Genomic DNA, 22,227 nt, shown 5'->3' on the forward strand with positions numbered 1-22,227 from the left:
ACTGTGTATTAAACATCATTAAACGTATTAACTTATCTTAACAGTTAATTATTAATTCAGTCAGTAGCTCAACACTACAGATGGAGCAGTTTACTCTCATAGCTTACATTTCGTGTTTAATTTGTGTAATAAATATATCTGTTATAACTGGTATGATAGCTTACGTTTCATGTAATAATTAATATAACAAATATATCTTTTATAACTGGTTTTAAGGCTTTGCTTTGTTTGACAAATTGTTTTTCCAAAGTTGTTAAGAGCTTCTAGCAACCTGCTACAATACCAGGGAGCCCAATTCACCATCTCAGTGTAGGATAAGGTTACTGTGCACACAGCTGGAAACACCCATGACCCTTTCCAGTGTCTGCCATCCAAAGATAACTTGTTATTGTTTACAATTACTTCCTGCCGCCAGTACATTTTCAAAGTATTAACAACACAGACCCAATTAGGTGTCTCGGAGCTGCTGCGAAATTAAACGTTTACTGTATGCCACGTGGACTCACTGCAAGAAAATATTATTCTTGACTTGAGATTTCACACAATTTGTCACATATGCTGGACTGTAAGAAAAACTGTTTATAAAATAGCTTGCTCTGGCATGCTGGTTGGAGCTGTTTCTGTTCAAGTTCCAGGAGCCATAAATTAAATAGTTCTTCATCTAATTACATCATGATTTATTATTATTAGCAGACAAAACTTTTAAGGTTTATACTAAAACAAATAACTGCTAGCATCTAAAAGCAAAATATTTAGCAAAAGTTAAGTTTCCGATTTTTCAGTGCATTCCAAAGTTTTCAGTGCAGTTTTCTCTGATTGAAGTGGAAAGGAGATAAGTGGTTCTGGCACTAACCCCTCGATATATATATACTCTTCAAAAGAGAATTTGGAGAATTGATTTAATTATTGAATGGTGAGTCCGATAATTACCAAATGTTGCAGGATTGTTCACAATTCACTCTAGTCCATTGTGAGTAAGTGATAGGACACACCACCAAGGTCAAGGTCATCTGGAGTCAATACCGGGTGTGGCCTCCGCGTGTGTTGACAACTGCCTGGCACCGCCTGCCCATTGAAGCAACCAGAGTACGGATGACGTCCCGGGGGATGGTGGCCCACTCGGCCTGCAAGGCTGCTGCCAGCTCGGGCAGGGTCTGGGGCTGTGGTTGTCGCTGTCGGAGGCGTCGGTCCAACTCGTCCCATAGATGCTCAATTGGGTTCAAATCCGGTGATATCGATGGCCAAGGAAGGACATTAATGTTGTTGTTCTGTAGGAAAGCCGTTGTGAGATGTGCTGTGTGAGGCCTGGCGTTGTCATGTTGGAACACTGCGTTGGCGTTGGCCATAACTGGAACGATGTGTGGCCGGAGGATCTGGTCAATGTAGCCCTGTGCATTCAGGTTGCCCTGCACGTGGACCAGGTCAGTTCTGCCAGTGTGTGAGATGGCTGCCCACACCATGACACTACCCCCGCCGAATCTGTCCACTTTCTGCACGCAGTTTGCCGCATAACGTTCACCACGACGCCTATACACGCGACATCTTCCATCATGACGTCGGAGCAGAAATCGGGACTCGTCACTGAACCACACCTGTCTCCATCGCAGTTGAGGCCATTGTCGATGAATCTGGCACCACTGCAGTCGGAGTCGACGGTGTTGTGGTGTTAAGATGACACCTCGAACTGGACGTCTGGCACGAATTCCTACCTCACGTAGGCGGTTCCGTACGGTCTGGTCGGATATCCTGCGCAAACCTGGTATTGCTGCGGCTGTGGAGGTGGCAGTAGTCAATCGTTCCCGAAGGTGGCGTACCCGGATGTAGCGGTCCTGCCCGGGGGTAGTGACCCGTGGTCGACCGGATCTAGGGAGGTCACGTGTTGATCCATGTTGCTGGTAACGGTCCCACAGTTTGGAGATGGTGCTTGGGGACACATGGAATGCCCTGGCAACGGCCGTTCTGGATTCGCCTGCGTCTAGTCGGCCGATGGCATTGTTTCTCTGCGGTTCACTGAGACGTGGCATGTCCTGGATTGTCAACTGTCGGCCAGATACAGAGGCCAGGCAAGCGAACACCCTGCACTTTTATACTGTCGGTGTTCATGTTGCACGTGCAGACAACGCACGTGCAGTGGTGACATGGTTTGCACGTGGCTGCGTTTTTGCGAATATTCACATTTTGGAACTTTATTGTACAGTAGCTGCGTTTTATCGAATGTAACCGTGGGAATGTGTTTGGGACATGCAATGACCTTATATTCACAAAGCATGAACCGGTAGGAAACATAAAATCGGAGTTATAACCCATTTGTACCCTTTTGCGTTTCTTTTTTTGAAGAGTATATATATATATATATATATATATATATATATATATATATATATATATATATATATATATTAGAAAATTTGTTTAGAAAATTTGTTTTCTAATTTTCATTGCTAGCACAACAAATATGCTATTCAACCTGAGTCATACCTTCACTCTGCAGAATTCTCTCCCTTGCCGGATATGCGCAATGCTATCCTTGCACGGGCTACCTGTAACTTCATTCTCGGTTCAAAGTCCACCCAAACCCACCGAGGGAAAGCCTCATAGGGGTGGGTGGGAGGTATAGTTTGTTGTGTTAGCACTAGGTAAGTATGAATAATAATGAAAATTGGAAACAAATTTTCTAATAGTCTTATTCAACTTACTGTGCTAGCACCAAAAAAAATGCTATAACGGACGTGCAATCACACTGTTAGAGCACGTGAATTCAACATTAATAGGATGAGGTAGGAAAATAGAGGACTTACCCGTACCCAAAAAGCTCCTTTGAAGTAATGACATGGAGATAGGGCCAATCACGACTTATGGTAACAAGGAGTCAAAAGACTTTCGAGAATAAAAAGGGGCTTCCCAAAAGAAAAAACTCATCCCCTAGAAAGGGAGGAAAAATATCTCCCCAGGGAGATGAAACAGTAGACAACACTACAAAAACCTCATCCCTCAGAAAACGGTGGAGTGTTAAACATGTCCGAAGCGTGAATCGATGGCAGTCGGACGGAAAAGAGGTTGACCCCTTTTCGTTGTCCTGCACACAGACACGACGTGTTGAGCCGAAATGACTGTCTGGATTCTGCGCGTACCGTCAGGACCAACCACCATATCCCGGAAATAAAAACGGTCAAAAGTGTGCCGTCCTTTCCAAACCCCTGCATTCATGACCTTTATAATATCTAAAGCGTCATGAAAGTTCAGGGAAGCAGAAATGGCTCGGATATCATGTGGTTTAACAGAGAAATTCCCTAACACATGATCACCCGCTATCTCATATGCTAGCTTGATGGTAGATGCTATCCATCGAGACAAAGCATTTTTTGTGACATCATCTGGCCTAATGGTATAAGAAATAAACAATCTCTTTTTACCCCGCCACCGTTTTTTCGTACGCTCCAAATAATACTTCAGTGCACTCACCGGGCAAAGAAGTCTGTCCGAGTTGTCAGATAACAGTGTACGAGATAAACTGTGAATGACAGTAGGTGGAAACTCTTCCCCCGGAGACTGGTTTTTAGCAACAAAGATAGGGTCGGTACGTAAAGTGACAGACCCGTCCAAATTGTAATCAACCAAGTCATGCAAATAAGCATGTATCTCACTGATCCAACGACAAGCTGCCAGTGAAACCAGAAACAGATTCTTCCACGTCAAGGCGCGAAGACTAGCAAACCTCAACGGCTCATAAGGCACACCCTTAAGAACATGTAACACAAGAAAGACATTCCATTTCGGAATAATGTAAGGTCATTCAACCGTGGATTGCAATGATTTAAGTAAATTATGCAACACCAAGTTCGTAAAAAATTCACGACATCCACACTGTTTAAGAGTAGTAAAAATCGCAGCTCTGTGACTTTTCACTGTCGTGACTTTAAGTTTCCTTTCTTGAACCAACGCCAGAAAGTACTCCACTAAATCGTTGACAGTAGGCGATAAGGGATCGAAATCCCATGCGTTTGCCCAACGAACCCACACACACCAGTGACACTGATAAACCGACTTGGTAGAAGTGCACTTTGTTGAAGAGACGAGATGCGCAATTCATGTTGAAAAACCTCTGCGTCGCAAGGAAGCCCTGATAACTTCCAAGCGTGAAGCCGGAAGACCTCGGGGAAAATCCCATACCGCGCCAACTAACCAGGAAATACCCCCCCCCCCTCCATACTGTGCACCAACTAAAGTGTAAACAATAAGAAACCATTCCATAAACACTAAGTTCAATGTCAAGAGATGTATTAACATAAAAGATGGCTATTACGCTGTTAATAAATAACATAAGACAAAAATACATTTCCACTATTTATTTCCCCATGTTCATCACGAGTGGATCACAGGTCATGGGGGTCCTGCGTCCACTCTTACAATATATTGATCTAATTCTATGCATACTTCTATACAATTATTGTAGCATTTACAAGTGTTCAACGTCAGATGCCTTCACCCAAGAATTACATTTGTTAGGCCAGTTCAACCACTTGACATAGTGTTCTTTGTTTAGTCCACGTCCTCTTGTCTTTAGAATCTTCTCGACTTTCCAGAGATTGTCTTCTTTCGCATCAATCTGTTGGAGTTCAGGCTGGTAGAAGGTTCCCAAAATTTCATCACCATCATAGCTGATGGTGAAGATTTCTCCTGTCCACTTCTCGTCATATTCCTGAGTGAATACATTCCTCAGATGAGTGAGTCTCACTTTATCTCCAACCTTGAATCAGAAGTGCTTCTTCTTTGTTTTCACTTCCTCCTTGGGCCAATACATTTTCCACCAAATGTTGGTTTCTTTCTCAGCAGTGACTTTGTTTGGAGCCATACCGATTGTCTTGTGATAGATGAAGTTATAACTGTTGGCAAAGTCTGCAGACGATCGACGTACTCATAGGTAAAGTACCGGTATATCCTTGTCTTGGTGGTTTTTAAAACTCTTTCTGCCACAGCTGCTTTGATTTCGTTGTTGGTGAGTAGATGCTGAATATTTCTTTGTTTGAAGAGTCTCTGAACCTCTCGAGCTCTGAGCTCTTGACCTCGATCCGTGTGAATTCGTTTTGGTTGTCTCCCCTCTTGAACTACATCTTCCAAAGCTCTAGACACTATCAGGCCTTTCTTATCTCTCAATAGTCCCAACCATAGGTGTTTGGAAAACACGTCGATCACCACCAACACAAATGTATAACCTCTGTTATAATTGGAACATTTCACCATGTCCATGAGGTTAGCTGACCACTGGTCATCAATTCCAGTAACTACAATCTTGTTTCTGGCAAACTTTCTTCTGATTGGGCGTTGTAAACTATAAGCTTCTTGTCTTTGCAGCCATTTTCTGATATTGTTTTTGCTGATGACATACTTCACGGCTCTTCTGACATATCTATACAGTTTATCTGAAACAGAAAAACTAGCTGGGTTGGTTGGATCATAATAAATGTCTTTCAAGTAGTCTTCCCACATGATCCTAACTCTTGAGTGGTGTCAACAATTGTAATACTTATTTACAAAGGAGACGTTTTATATAGTCTAGTTGATATCTTCATCATCAGAGTCTTCTTCCGCACTGTCTGATTTCTCATCTATTATGTCAATGTGAGAACTAACTTTCTCAGCTACTGACTTCAGTAGTGGTTTAATTCTCTCTTTGAGTGCAGTATACTCTGTATGGCGTTCCATTTTTTCGATTCTAGCTAGAATCGGTTTCATCAGAGAGGATCCTGAGGAGCACTGAGTAAATAGTAGTGTATTAGCTAATGTATTCATATAAGTCTGCTCCCATGACTTGGCTATCTTTTGATCCACCCATTGTTCAGATCTTCCCTTGTCCAAATAATTTTGACGGTCTTCAGCCATCTCCTCTTTATAACAATTGTAGGTGAGCTCCCACAGATAATCCAATCCAGCTGTTTCCCACTCATCATAGATATCATTATTCCTTTCTTCATATTTAACTCGTTTTGAAGGAGGTTCTCCACCATTTTCTGGACACCATGTTTTCACATATCTCTGCAGATCGTGAACGTCCTGAACACTAATCCACAATCATCACAAGCATGCATTCCGGGGAGCTCTTCTGCACACGTCTGCTCACTTTGAAGGTCTGAATAAGAATGATCTCTTAACTGTTCGCCCCTTTTACAGAATTTGTCACCTCTTCTCCAGTGTCAGGAATTTCACTTCTTTTGTCCAGAGCATTGGGTCGTAATTGTTCTGCAGCAGGGGTCAAAGGCTTCAGATCTATAAAGAGGTGACCATATGGCTCTTTCACAGCATCTTCATACTGATGCATAAACATTTCAGTATGTCCTGGATACATCTGTTGGGCCAACGTCATGACTTGCTGCTTGTCGATGGGGTTGTTGAACAACACCAGGTAATGGCAGTTTCTCCTCTGTGTTGGGTCATTGCTGTTAGAGAGGTTCTGGTTGATGGCGATGATGGATAAGTTTCTGTGGTGACTTCCTTCTGTGAACAGGTCAGTGATACAAGAGTCTTTTCCAGCTGTAGACATCAGGTCGTACAACACAATGAGATTTCTGATTCTGGGATCCAAATGACCATCTTTTTCGAAGTCATTGGGTATGCCTTGGACAAATTCGACCCTTACAGTTGTCTTGATAATGTCATATAGAGGCTGCATCTCCCGAGACGGAAACAATAGGAACCGAACAACAATCCCTAACTGCATCGACAAACTGCTGTCAAGACGCAGTTTCTGCTGGTTTTGGTGGAAAACCAGGGGATGGGGGGGGGGGGGGGGGGGGGGGGGGGGAGGAATGGGAGCCGCAACCGACGGTCCCGTCTGTGAAATCAATGATCCCAACTGAGGCGAAGCGTTAAAAAAGTCTACAAAACTCCGAAATATTTCCTGAAAGCCTAACGGTCATTCCTGCGCCAAGTGCGGAACGGTCGGAGTTTGCGGCCACAGACCACCCCCAGCCGAGGGATATCTGCGCAAACCTCGTCCTCTATCGAGTAAAGTTGAAGAGGTAGGGACCAAAGACAGTGCAAACTGTGAGGACATGTCTGTTGCTACTGAAGTCACCGGACCCTTGGGGTAAACACATGCAAACGGAGGACCCAAACGGGATGAGTCCTCCACCCATCGGTAAACATCGGTCGGGATGCCATCAGAGACGGATCCTGGCATCGGCACAATTGGCTCAGTGCGAAGCAAACTGGCAGAACTCTCCTCGTGCCTTGAGAATGGTGAGGTGCCGAAGCGACTGTCAGCAATCGAAGGCAAAGTCGGGGCCACCTGCTCTGCGGACGAAGCAGTGGAGCTATGCACAATGGAGTGCATGTGCTCGGTAACCGATGAAGTCGTCAAAATCGGTGCCACGACGACTCCACCCTTCCCCCATTCTGTTTGTAAAGGTAACCGTAAAGACGGTGGCGACACCCGAGGCAAAGTCGAAGCACACAAACAGAAGAGGGCACCATCACTAACGAAGACGGCTCACGTACCATGGTCACAATAGGAGCCCGGGGGGAGGGGGGGGAGGGGCGCTCCTGAAGTATCGGTATCTGTACTCGTAACACGGACCGACGAAGAAACACACTTGTGTTTTCCCCCTTTCCAGACACTCTTCGAAGTGTCTACAGACTTATGGGACCTACCCACTAAGTCCGACTTGCCGAATACTGCCGAAGCAGCCGACAAGATTTTGCTGGTACCCAAAACCTGAGTCTGTGAACCGAAGCGAACCCACTGGTCAGGAGACCACGTGGCGCAATCTCACACTGACGGTGTTGGGAACAAGACCGACAGTCCGGACACAACACATGTGAGTCTTTACATTGTAAAGGAAATAGACAACCATCTCGCGCACAAACTTTCCGTGCGCTAGCTATCAACGAACTCGCGTCGGACATGGTAAATTCAACACAGAATTCCCAACTACCAGCCGTATGTCAAGTTCAACCGAAAAACCCCCAACCCCAAACAAACACAAAGTAAAGAAAGCTTTTTGCCAAAACGTAAACAAGTGTTGACAGGTGGACCGCAGAATTGAGAATGAAGTTACAGGTAGCCCGTGCAAGGATAGCATTGCACATATCCGAGAGAATTCTGCAGTGTGAAGGTATGACTCAGGTTGAATAGCATATTTGTTGTGCTAGCACAGTAAGTTGAATAAGACTATATATATATATACTGACACAATGAAAACGCAAAACATATATTTTTCATTATTTTGTTGTGATTAATGAAAAATATATTTATTGGACTTAAAATAAGAATTTATGAGAGGAAGCCATTGATTGGTACTTTTGTCTGGGTTTTAATCCTGGTTTTGTTCTCGTTACACATACAGTAGCAGAAACACAAAATGGTGTAAAATGCGTTCAGTACATGCTCAGTCATGCTGCATGCAATGCACGTGAAATGCCAGTATGTGGACACATAATAGTCACGTAACGGTGTCATATTCCTTGTCACATTAAGAATGCCAGACTCACAGAAGAACAAAGGGAGCGAGCGTTGGGCATGGTTGAAGGGGGGACTTCGCAAAGCCAAGTTGCTAGGACCTTCAGAGTCCATCCATAAACTATTGGACGACTCGTTGAACGTCATCAACAGACCGGGAGTGTCCGTGATCGACCTCTACCTGGTCAACGTCCCGTTACGACCCAACGCCAAGATCGGCAGATTCGACGACACCACCTCCGTGACCGGTTCAGAACTACGACGATGACTGCAAGCAACACGATAGGACGTCATGGAAGGCCTATCCATCCGATGACGGTCATCCGTCGACTCAGAACGGCTGAACTCAGATACAGACGCCCGTACAACGGTAACATCATGACACCGCGACATCGTGCTGTGAGACTACAGTTTGCTCTCCAGAATGGTAATCATCCACCAGCCTTTTACCGAAGCATTGTTTTCTCAGATGAGTCCCGTTTCTCTGTCTCCTTTGCCGATGGAAGAGCACGTGTGTACAGGAGACTCCATGAACGGTACGTTGACGGATGTGTGAGGGAACGTGATCGATTTAGCGGCGGTTGCCTGATGGTATGGGGGGCAATCAACTGTGATTTCAGGAGTGATTTCATCATTGTCCACGATGCCCTTACATCCCAGCGTTATGTTGACGTAATTCTAAGACCAGTTCTCCAGCCACTTTAGCGCCGTCACCGAAGACCAGGAGGTCCCCTTCTGTTTCAACAAGACAATGCCCGTCCACACACTGCAAGAATTACCCAGGCATTCCTGCAACAAGCCGGCATCACCGTTATGAACAGGCCCGCCGTTTCACCGGATTTGAACCCAATTGAACACATGTGGGATGAATTAGGACGTCGTGTACGTCACCGCCAGCCACCACCGCGTAACGTCGCTGAGCTTGCACAGACGTTGAAGGAGAAGTGGAGGAACATTCCTGTGGCTTATTTGAGATGTTTGTGCCAATCCTTTCCCCGTCGTCTTCGCGCATGCTCACGGGCCAATGGTGGACACACCAGATACTGACCTTGATATGGGGGGGGGGGGGGGGGGACTTTTCGATTATGAATGCAACTCGATTACTGATGATAACTGGCCATGTTTCCATGTGAATGTATCTCATGAATACCAGTCATTAATGTCATATTACATTATCCATCAATTCATTAATAGTTTGTCGTCATTTGCAATGAAAAGTTGTTTTTGCGTTTCTGTATACACACACACACACACACACACACACACACACACACACAGAGAGAGAGAGAGTGTGTGTGTGTGTGTGTGTGTGTGTGTGTGTGTGTGTGTGTGTGTGGACTGTCCAAACCGGCATCTATCTAAACGGCATTATTTGTAAACCGCCAGAGTTTTAAAGTCCCGTTCAGCTAGCGTTAATTTATTAGGAAACAAAAAATCTGTCGACACTGGATGCCTTCTACTCTGGACTTCGGATGCAAATTCAAGAACAAAAGAAGCTTTCATTTAGTAATTATAGCGATCTTGCCCCTATACCGTCTATACCGGCATGCAATCATACCTACGTTCTGCCGGTGGTCACCTAACAATGACGGCAGTTCACCGGTAATTAGGACACCACAGAAAGTGTTATGAAATAATCGCGCCTCTGAGTGCCGATGAACAACACCTGTAGTAACGGGTGTAGGTAGCAAGATAAATCGTATTATTATTTGTATGTGATCATACCTTCATTGCATCATACCGATCTGTCTAAGACAATAAATTCAGATCCCTATTTTATGTGATATTAATCAATAAAATAATGTTATTTATTCTGCTTGTTATTTTAAATGCGTATTGATCTGAACACATATTTTTATTACAGTCAAATGTTAATATCCCACTTTCAAAAGAGGGGACTGAACTTATGTCCTGCTTTTCACAGGTAGGTAGGTAACTAGGTTAACGTGCTTATATACCACTTCCTCACCAATCCAGGTACTATTAGAGTAGATGTAATGTGTTAAGATCAAAATGTCAAACAAGCGTCTGTTAAGCATCTGCTATTTTTCGAACAATCATTCTCTGCTGTCGGCATGTTGACCTACTAACAGAACGCCTGATGTTACGTCACAGATCTGATGCGGGTCAAATCGACTTAGCAGTGGGTTTTTTCCCCAAGCGTTTTACAAAAAGTCACTTTATTAATAACTGGGATGGTATTTTTGGTTTTTATTTTTAATACTGTAATGTTTATGCATTTGTTTTATATACTGTGTATTAATAATGTGCCATGATTGTGGACCTTTAAGTTATTGTGACATTTAATCTCTCCACTATAGTAAGGTACACGTCATCTGTTAACACGGCTCCAGTGTTAGTAACGTAGCCCATGCTCTGCTTACGAAAACCCCATTGTGACGTACGTTGGCCATACGAGGATTTCCGATGGCGTTTGGGCCTGAGAGAATATACCTTAATCAACCGTAACGTCCTGTATACCTTTCATAATATAGACTCGTCTTGTCATTCCCACAATTCCACCAGACGACCATGGTGATTTTCACTAATTGTTTACAATAGTTTTATAGTGGGAACGATATTGGAGATCGTGGCGGGATTATGAGTGACGGATTGTTTCACTTGGCTAACTGATTCCATGCGTCCAAATAACTTAGGACATGGCGATCATGAAATAATGGAATAAACATGCGTCTGAAATGCGTCTTTGAAAATAAACTGAGACGGTTATATTATCACTTGTGGTGATGAGCAGGCGTCCAAGTCTGCTTTCCATACGTTCAGGGACGCATGTATAACGGTACTCTGACGACAAACGAGTCACCGGAAGGGTTCACAGTTTATTAACAAATGATTGAACTTCCGCACACACGCAGTATAGATAGTACAACGAAATAAACGACCCTGTAAAGACAATAGACAATAAATATCACAGGCTTAAATAGTTAAAATACACACATAAAACAGTCAATATTCAATCATATACATAATTCATAATTCAAATATGATTGAATCATACCATGGGATATAAATAACATGTACAACATGATCTGCCTTTATTAAACACTTGAGTAATTATACAGGCAATACACTACCAACTAACGTCCCGTAACGTACTTGTTGTCAAAATAAAATACACATGTACTTCTAAATGTAAATAAAATGCATAACGCTTAATTGTAAAGACATTTGTTATATTTACATTTAATAATTAACCGATCTGTCAAATATGGAAATACTTACTACACCAGTATATTAATACTTATTATTAATATAATCCAATACTTCAATATATAATCTCCAGTGATAGAATACACCACAAACAATACAATAATCTTTTATACGAGACACATACGATTCAACTGCACTGGCCAGGCGCTCATGAAACGTACGTGCAGCATACAAAGCACGTGCGTTATATTATACTGAACAAAAAAAGAAACTTCCGATTTGTACATGTAGTATTTGTTGTGTTAAAGAATTCATTGTGTAATGAAATTATATAAGTAGTATTAGCCTTGAGCTGTATTATCAGGATTCATGAATTTTATCCATTATTTTTGCACTGTTAATCGTCGACAACGTGAAATTCAATTTGCACGTGCATGCATGGTTCGACATGTCCCGTTTAGCATTCGGTCAATTTGTTTTACTTGTCTTACTGACACTGTTGTCAAGTGAACGAAAACGCTTCAAAATTTGTAAATAAATTAACGTTTTTAACATTGTAGCATTTTTAGTATGCCAAGAATGCCCAATAATTTACGCGAACGAGCGATTGGCATGCTTTATGCTGGCATGTCAACAGAAGACGTTGCAAGGCATGTTGGGAGTTCTAGTCGAGCGATACGAAATCTTCGTGTAAGATTTCGAACGACAGGAAGCACCAACGACTTGCCACGTCGTGGACGTCCGCGTGTTACAATGCGTGGTCAAGACCGCTATATCATGAACACGCATTTGCGCAATCGATTCCAAACTGCCACTGCTACTGCTGCTAACACACCTGGGCCTCATAATAACCGAATCAGTGGGCAAACTGTTCGTAATCGTCTGCGGGAGAACGGTTTACACGCACGAATTCCTTACGTCGGATGCATTTTAACGCAAAGTCATCGTCTAAATCGTCTTAATTGGGCACATGTACACACTCGTTGGATACGGCGACGCTGGAATACCGTTCTTTTTTCGGATGAATCCAGATTTTCTTTACAACGTGGTGATTGCAGGGTGCGCGTCTACCGTAGGAGAAATGAACGCTATGCTGACTGTTGTGTTCTTGAACGAGGTCGTTTCGGGGATGGGGGTTGTGTCATGGTCTGGGCAGCCATTGCCCATGGTTATCGTTCACCACTAGTCGTCATTGATGGCAATTTAAATGCTCAACGTTACCGCATTGACATTCTCGCTCATCACGTCATTCCTCTGTTCCATAACAACGCCAACATCTCGATTTTTCAGCATGATAATGCCACCTCTCATACAGCTAGAGACACTGTAAATTTTATTAGGACAAATAACATTGATTTCATTGATGACTGGCCCGCTAAAAGTCCTGATCTCAACCCCATCGAGCATGTCTGGGATAGTCTGGACAGACGATTGAGGCGTCGTCCCAACCCACCCACTAACGTCAAAGTACTTCGTCAAGCGCTCATTCAGGAATGGAACAATATTCCACAGGCAGAAATCAACACTTTAGTCAATTCTATGCGCCTGCGATGCACTGCAGTGGTCAATTCAAGAGGTGGTCATACCCGTTATTAAGTGGGTTTTTTTTTTTTTTTAACCCCTACCACACTTCGTCAAAATTTCTCCCAGTTTCTGTTAACCTATGGCCATGATTTTTGCACCAAATGACGAGAAGCCATATTTATATAGAGTAGAAGAAAACAACCTATATTTTCGTATTGCAGGCCTGCTGCAGGCACATTTGCAAAAAGAAATAAAAAATAATAAAATTAAAGTTTAAACAAGAACTTATAATTATTATATAGGCCTATATGTGTGTAATTTAACGGTATATACTTTTATTTTAAAATTTAAAAATAAATAAACAAATAAATAAATAAATAAATAAGATGTAGTAGTCGAAGTATGGCAAATACAAGTATAGAGAATGTCCAAGCAACTCTAAAATTAGATTAAATGAAAAATGAAGACCACACAAATTTGATGATAAAAAGAGTATACTCTTTATTCAAGAATTGGATGCATCCGTTTCTTTGTTCATTGGAAGTCGATGGAATTGTGTATTTTATTTACAGTATAATGTGGAATTTGGATCAATGCACATGCTTTAACCATTTTGGTTACTATTAACGTCGGTTATTGTCGACAAGCAACAACATTAAACTCAACGTAGTCACATTCTGTGTGGGAAGCCATGGCGTTCCATCAGGTTTGTCACGTTTTAGTGCATCTACCCAGAAGCGGCGTTTGGTCTCTTCTTTTCGAAATTTATAAAACGATATTTTTTTTAACATCATTTTATGATCAATGCAGCCAACTGCACAAAATGTTTTAGGCATCTTGGCCGTTAACTGCTGTAAATGATCGACGAAAGTTGCCTCAATTCACTATCAAATCATAGGTAACTAGGTTGGACTATATCAATTAAAATCCCATAGGCGACCATGTTAACGTTTGTGTTTAAAAACATTACATGCAATATATCAACCAAACTATAACCCATAAATATCAGTACTACAACCCCTACCTCAAAGCAGAAAATATACCTTTCATGGCTCATTTTCGGTATAACCAGATGTTTATAAAACACCCCTAGTTTTGCACAAAATTTGAGTACTTTTTTTTTTTTTTTTACAGGTACCCCATACATGTTCCAAGCACACGGCTACCTGACACGGTGGTAAAATTGCATACATTTTAGCCCAGATGAAACAACCAACACACTCACATTTATAACCAATCACAGGACTTGTGATGTTAACTTCTCTATCAATAGGCGGTGCACCTCGAACTTTCACCCAACCGGAAATTAATTGGTTTGGTGCTACCACTAAGGAAAAGCTTCACCGCATCAAGCAATAAACAATGGCGGCCAGGGGTCGAAGTACCCGTATGTTCGGTTCCGACAATTACTATTGCAGTTGTCAAAAGTTGAATTAGTGAAAAGTGAAAGTGAAGACCGACTTGAAAGGGTTAAAGTGATTTCAGTGTTACTGTGTGTGTGGATTTCTGAGGAAGTTTGTGATTGTATGATATTATAGCCTATATATTCAATATTTTCTCATCAGATTCTACATTTCATATCAAAAAATAAATGCACACAACACTTGGTTTTAACTGTTTTAACATGTTTATTCTTAATTGCCTGGGAACAACATAAACTTGCCAACTAGAATAAACATACATTTGCAATATTCATTGTTTATCTTTTGCTTCAACAATTAGGCCCTATGTTCAATCAACATAAAAAAAAACACACACAAAAAACCCCTAAATCACAATATCCGAGATCACAAGAATAAAGAAAAAGTATATGGCTTTCTGACATGCTCATTACATCTTACAGTATGAAAAATATATACCAATGAGGAGCTTTTAACAAAGATGAACTGTAACCAAGGTTGTCGGGGTTCGCACTATGAACCCTGTAGTGTGAAAAGCAGCGATATAAACAGAAAGTAATCTATCACATAGAACAGACTTGTCTAACAAGCTACAACACTGGAATGCTTTGTACACTAGACCTGTCGTAACAAGATATTAATTATAAAAGTGATAACACATCCTGCACATCTTTTAAATCCACTTGTCTAACTTGAGGGAGGGGTAGGGGGGTATTTACTATACATAGCTGGGAACACTTTTGTATTAGGGAGTGAAATGCATAATTGGTTCCAATATATAGATAAAAATGTGAAGAAAAAAAAAGAGTAAGGTTTTGAAACTCTGGGCATTGATGCAAGCTTTTTATTAAAGAACAGGAACATTTTTGGTAGTGCAAAAACCAATTTTTTTAAGGAAAACAAAAAATCCACATTTTCATCTGTAAATAATATATTAAAAACCAGTTAGAATCTTTGTCACCATCTCTACATTTTTAGACAATTTGTCTCCGATTGAAAATGTGCTATATAAAATAGACTACGGACTGAACCTTTGAAGAAACATTTAGATTTTTCAAATGTAAGTAGTCACAATTTCAGTCTTGCATATTTAAATCCATTATAGCTGTTCATTTATTTATCTACTCATGTATTAGCCAATCTTGAATTTAAGCTGAATTTGACGTCAAAAAAACTAAAGAAAAAAAGTACAAATTGTTAATTGTTGCAAATTCCATTCTGCCAGACAAATATTTATTAGAACCAACCTTCACCACCAATAGTATTGTCTAGTCTGTGCCAGTCATATATGGTTACTTTGAATTAAGTTTATAAATAGAAATTATTACAAGTGCATGCGAAACTTTACGAACAGTTTTACACCCCCTCCCAAAAAAAAGGCAGGAGGAATATAAATTTCATAAATGTTTTACACCTCATTTTGCAGGTGATTGCTGCCCAGCACCAAAATATTTTGGTCAGTAATTGCAAATAAAATAATTCTCAATATTTCTTATCATATAGGTGAACTTGCCAAACAATTCAAGATCTTTGTACTGAAATTTGTTGGGACCATCTATCTACAATTCAAATTTTCAGTAATAAGTTGCTATGATTGGGCAACACTGGAAAACAATACATATAATATGTATAATAAACAAATTGCAGTTATTACAAAGATAATCGTTTGATTTTATTGGTGTAAAAACTAAATGCACCAAATATTAAAAACTAAATGCATATACACATTCTGAGAACTCCTCAGGCCAAACCAATTGATAACCCAAATAAACATTTAAATTTCTGCTTCTAAAACTGATGTTATGATTGATAGCACCATGACTGAAAGCTTGCTAGACACTGCTGCAATAATTTAATTAATTTAATTTCACAAATATATTCCAAAGCTTCCGACTCCAATACATATAGACATAGACAAAACAATCTATAGATATGACAAATACAGTTAATGGCCACAGCAAATGATAGTACTGTATTTAGGGATCTCGCTAAATACAGTTGATGGCCACAGCAAATGACAGTATCATATTTAGTCACCTCATTAAATACAGTTAATGGCCACAGCAAATGACAACCGTATTAGCTACCTCACTAAATACAGTTAATGGCCACAGCAAATGACAACCATATTGGCTACCTCACTAAATACAGTTGATAGCCACAGCAAATGACTGTACTGTATTTGGCTACCTCACTGTTCAAATGTAGTGGTGTAATTTTAAATATCAACTCTCGTTAAATGATTGAACAATAAAACGTGATACTTTTCTCATTTATGGAGGGAATGTGTCATGCTGACCTATTTTAGTCATGCAGGTAAGGGTGGGAATCTTTGAAATGCAAGTTAGTATGTATTTTAACAGAATTTCACTTTATTTGAAACCGTCAGTGAAGCAGAACATATTACAGATAACGTTTTTTTTTTACATGTATGTAATATTTTATAAACCTTTATATTTTTGAAGTATACATGTAGCTTAAAACAAGCTTATCGAAAACCATGAATGGCTTGCTTTTGAGGTGACCATAAAAATCTGACTGGTTAAGACACATACATCGTTTAATGAGATGTGTTTCAAATATTTTTTTAACTGAAGTACAAATTTGTTGATCATATTTGTTTAACTAACACATTTCTAAGTAAATGTATACACTCATCACTGGGATTTGACATCTTACCATCAAATGTGATAATGGCAACTGCATTAACATCCCAACCCCCTACCAACACACAAGATACACCACATGGATCTAACAATTTGGCATTAAAAATGATTCTAGAAAACTAATACATGTACAATGAATAACAGTGGCCATTATCAAATTTAATGTAAAAAAGATTAAAATTCCTATGCATACATACAACACACACATACATACAAATATAGTTTAGTTTAAAACCACACTGCAAACACAAGGCCAGTAATTTTTTTTTACAAGATCTTATATCCTTGTTCCCAAGGATATTCTCATCTCGTCTTGTTAGTATTGTTAAAGTTAAAATTACACACATCTTCTGTGACTGCATCCACTATTGATAGCTCTCCGGTGCTCTTTTCATGTTAATTATTCCAATAAATTATTAAATTTAAGTTAATATAATCTCTTTACATGCAATACATATTTCTAAAAAAACACAAAGTTAATAAAACGTGGGTGATAATTAAGTCACAAGGCATGACTTTTCGGATAAGTTTGTCTCAAATATATAGAGGTTATGCTCCACCAGTGAGTTACAAGCCACCTCTCTATGTATTGGAACTCACTGGTGGAACACTAGCCCGAGGTTCAATAGATCAGCCTCCTTTTTAGTGTCCCAAGGCTCTGGGAATGTGTTTATAAATGATCTTTCTTACACACCTGCTGGTGAGAACATTATTCGTTATTTTTGATAACACATACTTGTTAACACATACACGTGCGATAACATTTTACAGACATATGACTGTGCTGCACCTAGGTGATGACCAGGTCACCAATGGCATAACACCCAGTGAAAAAGCACGTAGAAACTGACCACTAGATGTTACGTACAAGTTAACCTGAAATTGACTTGTCTGTGATGCACAAATTAACTTTAAGCGCTAGGACCGTACATAGGTTTTAGTTGGAAAAGTGTTTAAATTTAGTTTAAAACTGTTTTTTGAAGATCATGTAAGATCGTTAGATACATTTTAAAACAACTTCTTGTAAGATAAATTGTATCTTAACGGCCGGTCATGTAGTATTCTCTATCAAGCTGCTGGTTGGTAGGATTAGCCTATGCGGCAGTCCGTAGTGTTTCTCTCTCAGGATCTAGACCAATGGTTATAATGATGCATTCATCAGAGAATGTGAATATCACATTTCCCAATTTACAAGTTGTGAAGAGTGTTTGTTTTGCGAAATAACCTGTGAACACAACTTGTGAACTAGGGTAGGATTTTCTGTCTCAATATTTACAACTCGTGGTAGGAAAAAAAAAAAGGCTGAACAAACACGGATCATTCTTGCAATTATGAGCTGGTGTGTGTGAGATTGGAATGACAGTTGGAATGACAGTGCAGATTGTCTATAATTCGCATGAATGCTCTTCACTTGGTGTTCACGACCACCAAATGAACGCAACATAATAACCATGTTAGACACCAGAGAGCCGTAGTATAAAATATGCCAAGATGTTGTCAAACATTCCTGTCCTTTAATATATAATGATTCTTATTGCACAAAATGTATTCAATTAATTTGTCCACCGTTTACATTGTCTGAAAGTGAGTACTCGTGCACTAATGTTATTTTTGCAAAGAATGGACGTTACCACGTCTGGGCCCTGTTTTTGATGTGAACTTAGTGTTAACATCACCATAAGTGCCTAACTATCTTATGCACTAAAGACAATTTTAGCGCTAAGATTGCTTAGTAAAATGACGCCTGCCCCAAGTTCAGCCAGTGAACATTTCGTAATGTTCGCGAACTGTTTGATTGGTTCCCGAAGTGGCAATTCTGTTTACTGTGTAGCGTAAATATTAGTCTAGCGAACGTTAGCAACAAGCAGTTGACTGAACTTCCAGCTGGTTGTCAGCCCTTGAAATGAAATCACTACAAAAGAGTTATACCATGTTTACAGTAACATTTATTGATAATCTAATACTATAGCAAAACATTACAAGATTAAATATTAACAGATTAAAAACTAGACAGTATATTGATATCACAAAATATGGAATCCAACTATCAAACAATACTTTGTTTCACTTTTACTTAAATGTGACCATTGTACATTTTTTCTTTTGTAATACATCTTTTTCTTTCTTTCTTTTTTAACAGGTATAATGTTAAATTAAAAAATAAATGTGTAAAACATAACCATGTATTTTTCATCCATTTCTGGGCTGTAATCCACATAAATACAAATATTTATTATGTATTACTTAAGAGTCCGCATTTGTTTTGCTATTAACACAAACTACAAGCGCTTAGTTTCCAAATTTAATACCAAAAATTCAGGACCAATTTTCTTTTTAATTTTTATTAATAATGTTTTAAAATATTATTCATATCTGCTATCATATAAAGCAGAATTTTGTCAATTATATAATGAAGAAATGGATCAAAGATAAAATGAAGTACCTAACGGAGACCATACTGAAGGTGACAACATATTATTGAAACATTCCACACAGCAACACATTGTACCAGCAATGCTCTTACACAACAAAAACTGCAGCACTTCTAACATATCTTGATATATCGTGGAGGGAGAATAAAGATTCCTGGATACCACCTAATTTCTTCTTAATTTAAAACCTCGATATAAGACCCACATGTTCACTGAACAAATGTTGACAAAAAACCTTGTTCAGACTGGGTAAGAATGTAGTTTTTCTGCACGTTGTGGGTTTATCATTTGCCTATGTCTGTATGCAGTGATATGGTTATCAGTGTAAACACACACGACCCTCTCAATGAAAATCCAGAGACGATGTATGAGTGGACGAGGGGTGGAAGGACACCAGTGCTTGTCTTCAGGCCAGTCTTTCAGTCAACATCTGGTGACGACTTGGAACTGGACGAGGGAGGCGGGTCATCTGTGTATATCTTGAGAGCCCGTTCTTTACGAGGAGAGTAACTCAGTCGGTTACTGCAAAGGGAAAAAATATAAGATTTATTATTTTCATGTTCATAAACTTCACAATTTTTATTATTTAAAAAACAAATGTTTACAAAAAGGGTTAATCACACAATAACTTGTAAAGGATTAACACAATTATATATTTTTTTAAATGTTTACATAAAGGGTTAACCACACTGAAGGAGAGTAACTTATGAAGGATGAACCACATTTAATTTGTTAATTTGTTCTCAAATCTAATTTTCATATATTACTATTTGAAATATCCATTAGAAATCTCATTCAGTAACACATTTCAATTCCTATGTCTGTAATTCAATAAGAAACTGAGGAAATGCAATATGTGGCTGAATTATGATTCACAGGTTATTACATACATGCATTTCTTTTCATTACAAAAATATATTTGTTTGCATGATTAAAATATTTTGCTTACCTCAAATTTTCTTTTTGTTGTATTTCCTTCTTTTTGTCATCTGACAATTCCATTAGTTCCTCAGTTTTGTCCCTGAAGAATTAAATTTCATATATAATAACTAAATTAAAAACAATACTTAGAATTTGTTTTATTTCCTTCTTAGCCGAGTGATCACATAAAAACCCACCACAAAATTAAACTTTCAAAAAACCTTCAAGGATAAAAAAAACACCCAGAAATCTTTGAATTAAGTGAACTAAAGAGATTTTTTAAAATTCAAATGAATTAAGTCGGAACAACTAAAAAACAAAGTGCTCTTGTAATCTATTTACACAACTATTTAGTATACTTGTATGTGCAGTCATATCTATGCTGAAACTGTAATTGACTTTTTCCCCCTTCTAATCCCGAGTTCCTCGTTTCCTAAGCAATCTAAACGTATACTGCACATAAGACCAATCTTGATCTTTGTGAATAAAAAATAATTATTTAATTAACCTTCTGACTACTGCAGGCAAGATATCTCGGCTGGCATCATGCCAGTCGACATACTATACACTGTATACAGTGCATCCCTACTTCATATTTCCCGGTGTTTTGCCACGACACTTACCAAAACAATTAGATAACTGGAAATGGAAGACAACTCAGTTTCCTGTATCTTTAGTTGTTGTTTTTTTAAAAAGAAAATACCTTTAAATTTTGAGTTGAAAAAGTGGTTTTCGGCAAGTATTTTCGCTTGACAACATAAATACTGCCTGATTTTTTGCTTAATTTTGATGAACTTTAACTGATCTAAAATATAGTACAAATTTGAAAAACCCACAAAAATAATACTTAACGATTCACATATGAACTTTACTTTATGTGTTTATAAAACATTCAAGTGAATATATGTGAGTAAAATTTATAAACTTGTACCCACTCAACGTGTTTTTTGTCAAAAATTAATCCAGTAGTCGAAGGTTAACCCTCACCTGTAGTACATGACATTGCCGTCATCTGAAATGTACAGAGGCCAGACATTGAGTGTGGATACTTGTGGGTTCCATTCGAGATCATTATGGATGTCCAAAACCGACACTTCACATGGAAACGTTCCTTTACCCTATTCAAACAGAATGATGGGTTGCATTACACAAAATCCAAGACACACTTGTTCAAACATTAGTCAGCTTAACCAATGGTTAACAGAACTTTTAAAAACAAAACACTGATTAAAAAAACAAATTGTAATTGAAGAGATATGTTGAATCGTGATTTAAAACAATCTATGGTAACCACTTAAAACAAAATCCAAACTGTAATATGTATTTATAAAATAAATACTTACAAGAAAAATATTACACTAACACAAGGTTAGAGTAACCATACTTTGGACATAGAAATGCACGAGTAATGTGTATCATGGCAATAAAACATATACATAGACTGAATGGTAGATGGAAAAGAGCTGCAAGTGAACAAATTGTAATTTAAAACCTCATCCTTGTGGAATTTTAGTTCAATTCAATTGTATTGTCCTCTTTCAGGCTTTCTGCTAGAAAATAATTAGAGGGTATATAATAAAAATAAAACAGATCATAAGTACCTCTACTAGGTGGTTATGGGTTTGAAATGTTTTGAAACCGGACACGCCATTTCATAT

The 22,227-nt window shown here is 39.2% G+C and overlaps 1 protein-coding gene and 1 long non-coding RNA gene across 2 annotated transcripts; both read right to left on the minus strand.

Moving 5' to 3' along the window:
- Positions 1 to 4,456: 4,456 nt before the first annotated feature.
- LOC121369811 lies at positions 4,457 to 5,487 on the minus strand. The gene is made up of 2 exons (XM_041494885.1): positions 4,855 to 5,487; positions 4,457 to 4,699 (listed from the first exon to the last, which is right to left on the minus strand). The coding sequence occupies exons 1-2, from the start codon at positions 5,485 to 5,487 to the stop codon at positions 4,457 to 4,459; spliced, it is 876 nt and encodes a 291-aa protein (XP_041350819.1).
- A 9,271-nt stretch (positions 5,488 to 14,758) lies between these two features.
- LOC121370471 lies at positions 14,759 to 22,212 on the minus strand. Its single transcript, XR_005957687.1, has 3 exons — positions 21,557 to 22,212; positions 20,598 to 20,669; positions 14,759 to 20,170 (listed from the first exon to the last, which is right to left on the minus strand). It is a non-coding gene; the product is annotated as an uncharacterized LOC121370471 (long non-coding RNA).
- Between the last annotated feature and the right edge of the window lie 15 nt (positions 22,213 to 22,227).

The sequence above is a fragment of the Gigantopelta aegis genome, chromosome 4 (genome assembly GCF_016097555.1).
Source record: "Gigantopelta aegis isolate Gae_Host chromosome 4, Gae_host_genome, whole genome shotgun sequence".
NCBI classification, from domain to species: Eukaryota; Metazoa; Mollusca; class Gastropoda; order Neomphalida; family Peltospiridae; genus Gigantopelta; species Gigantopelta aegis.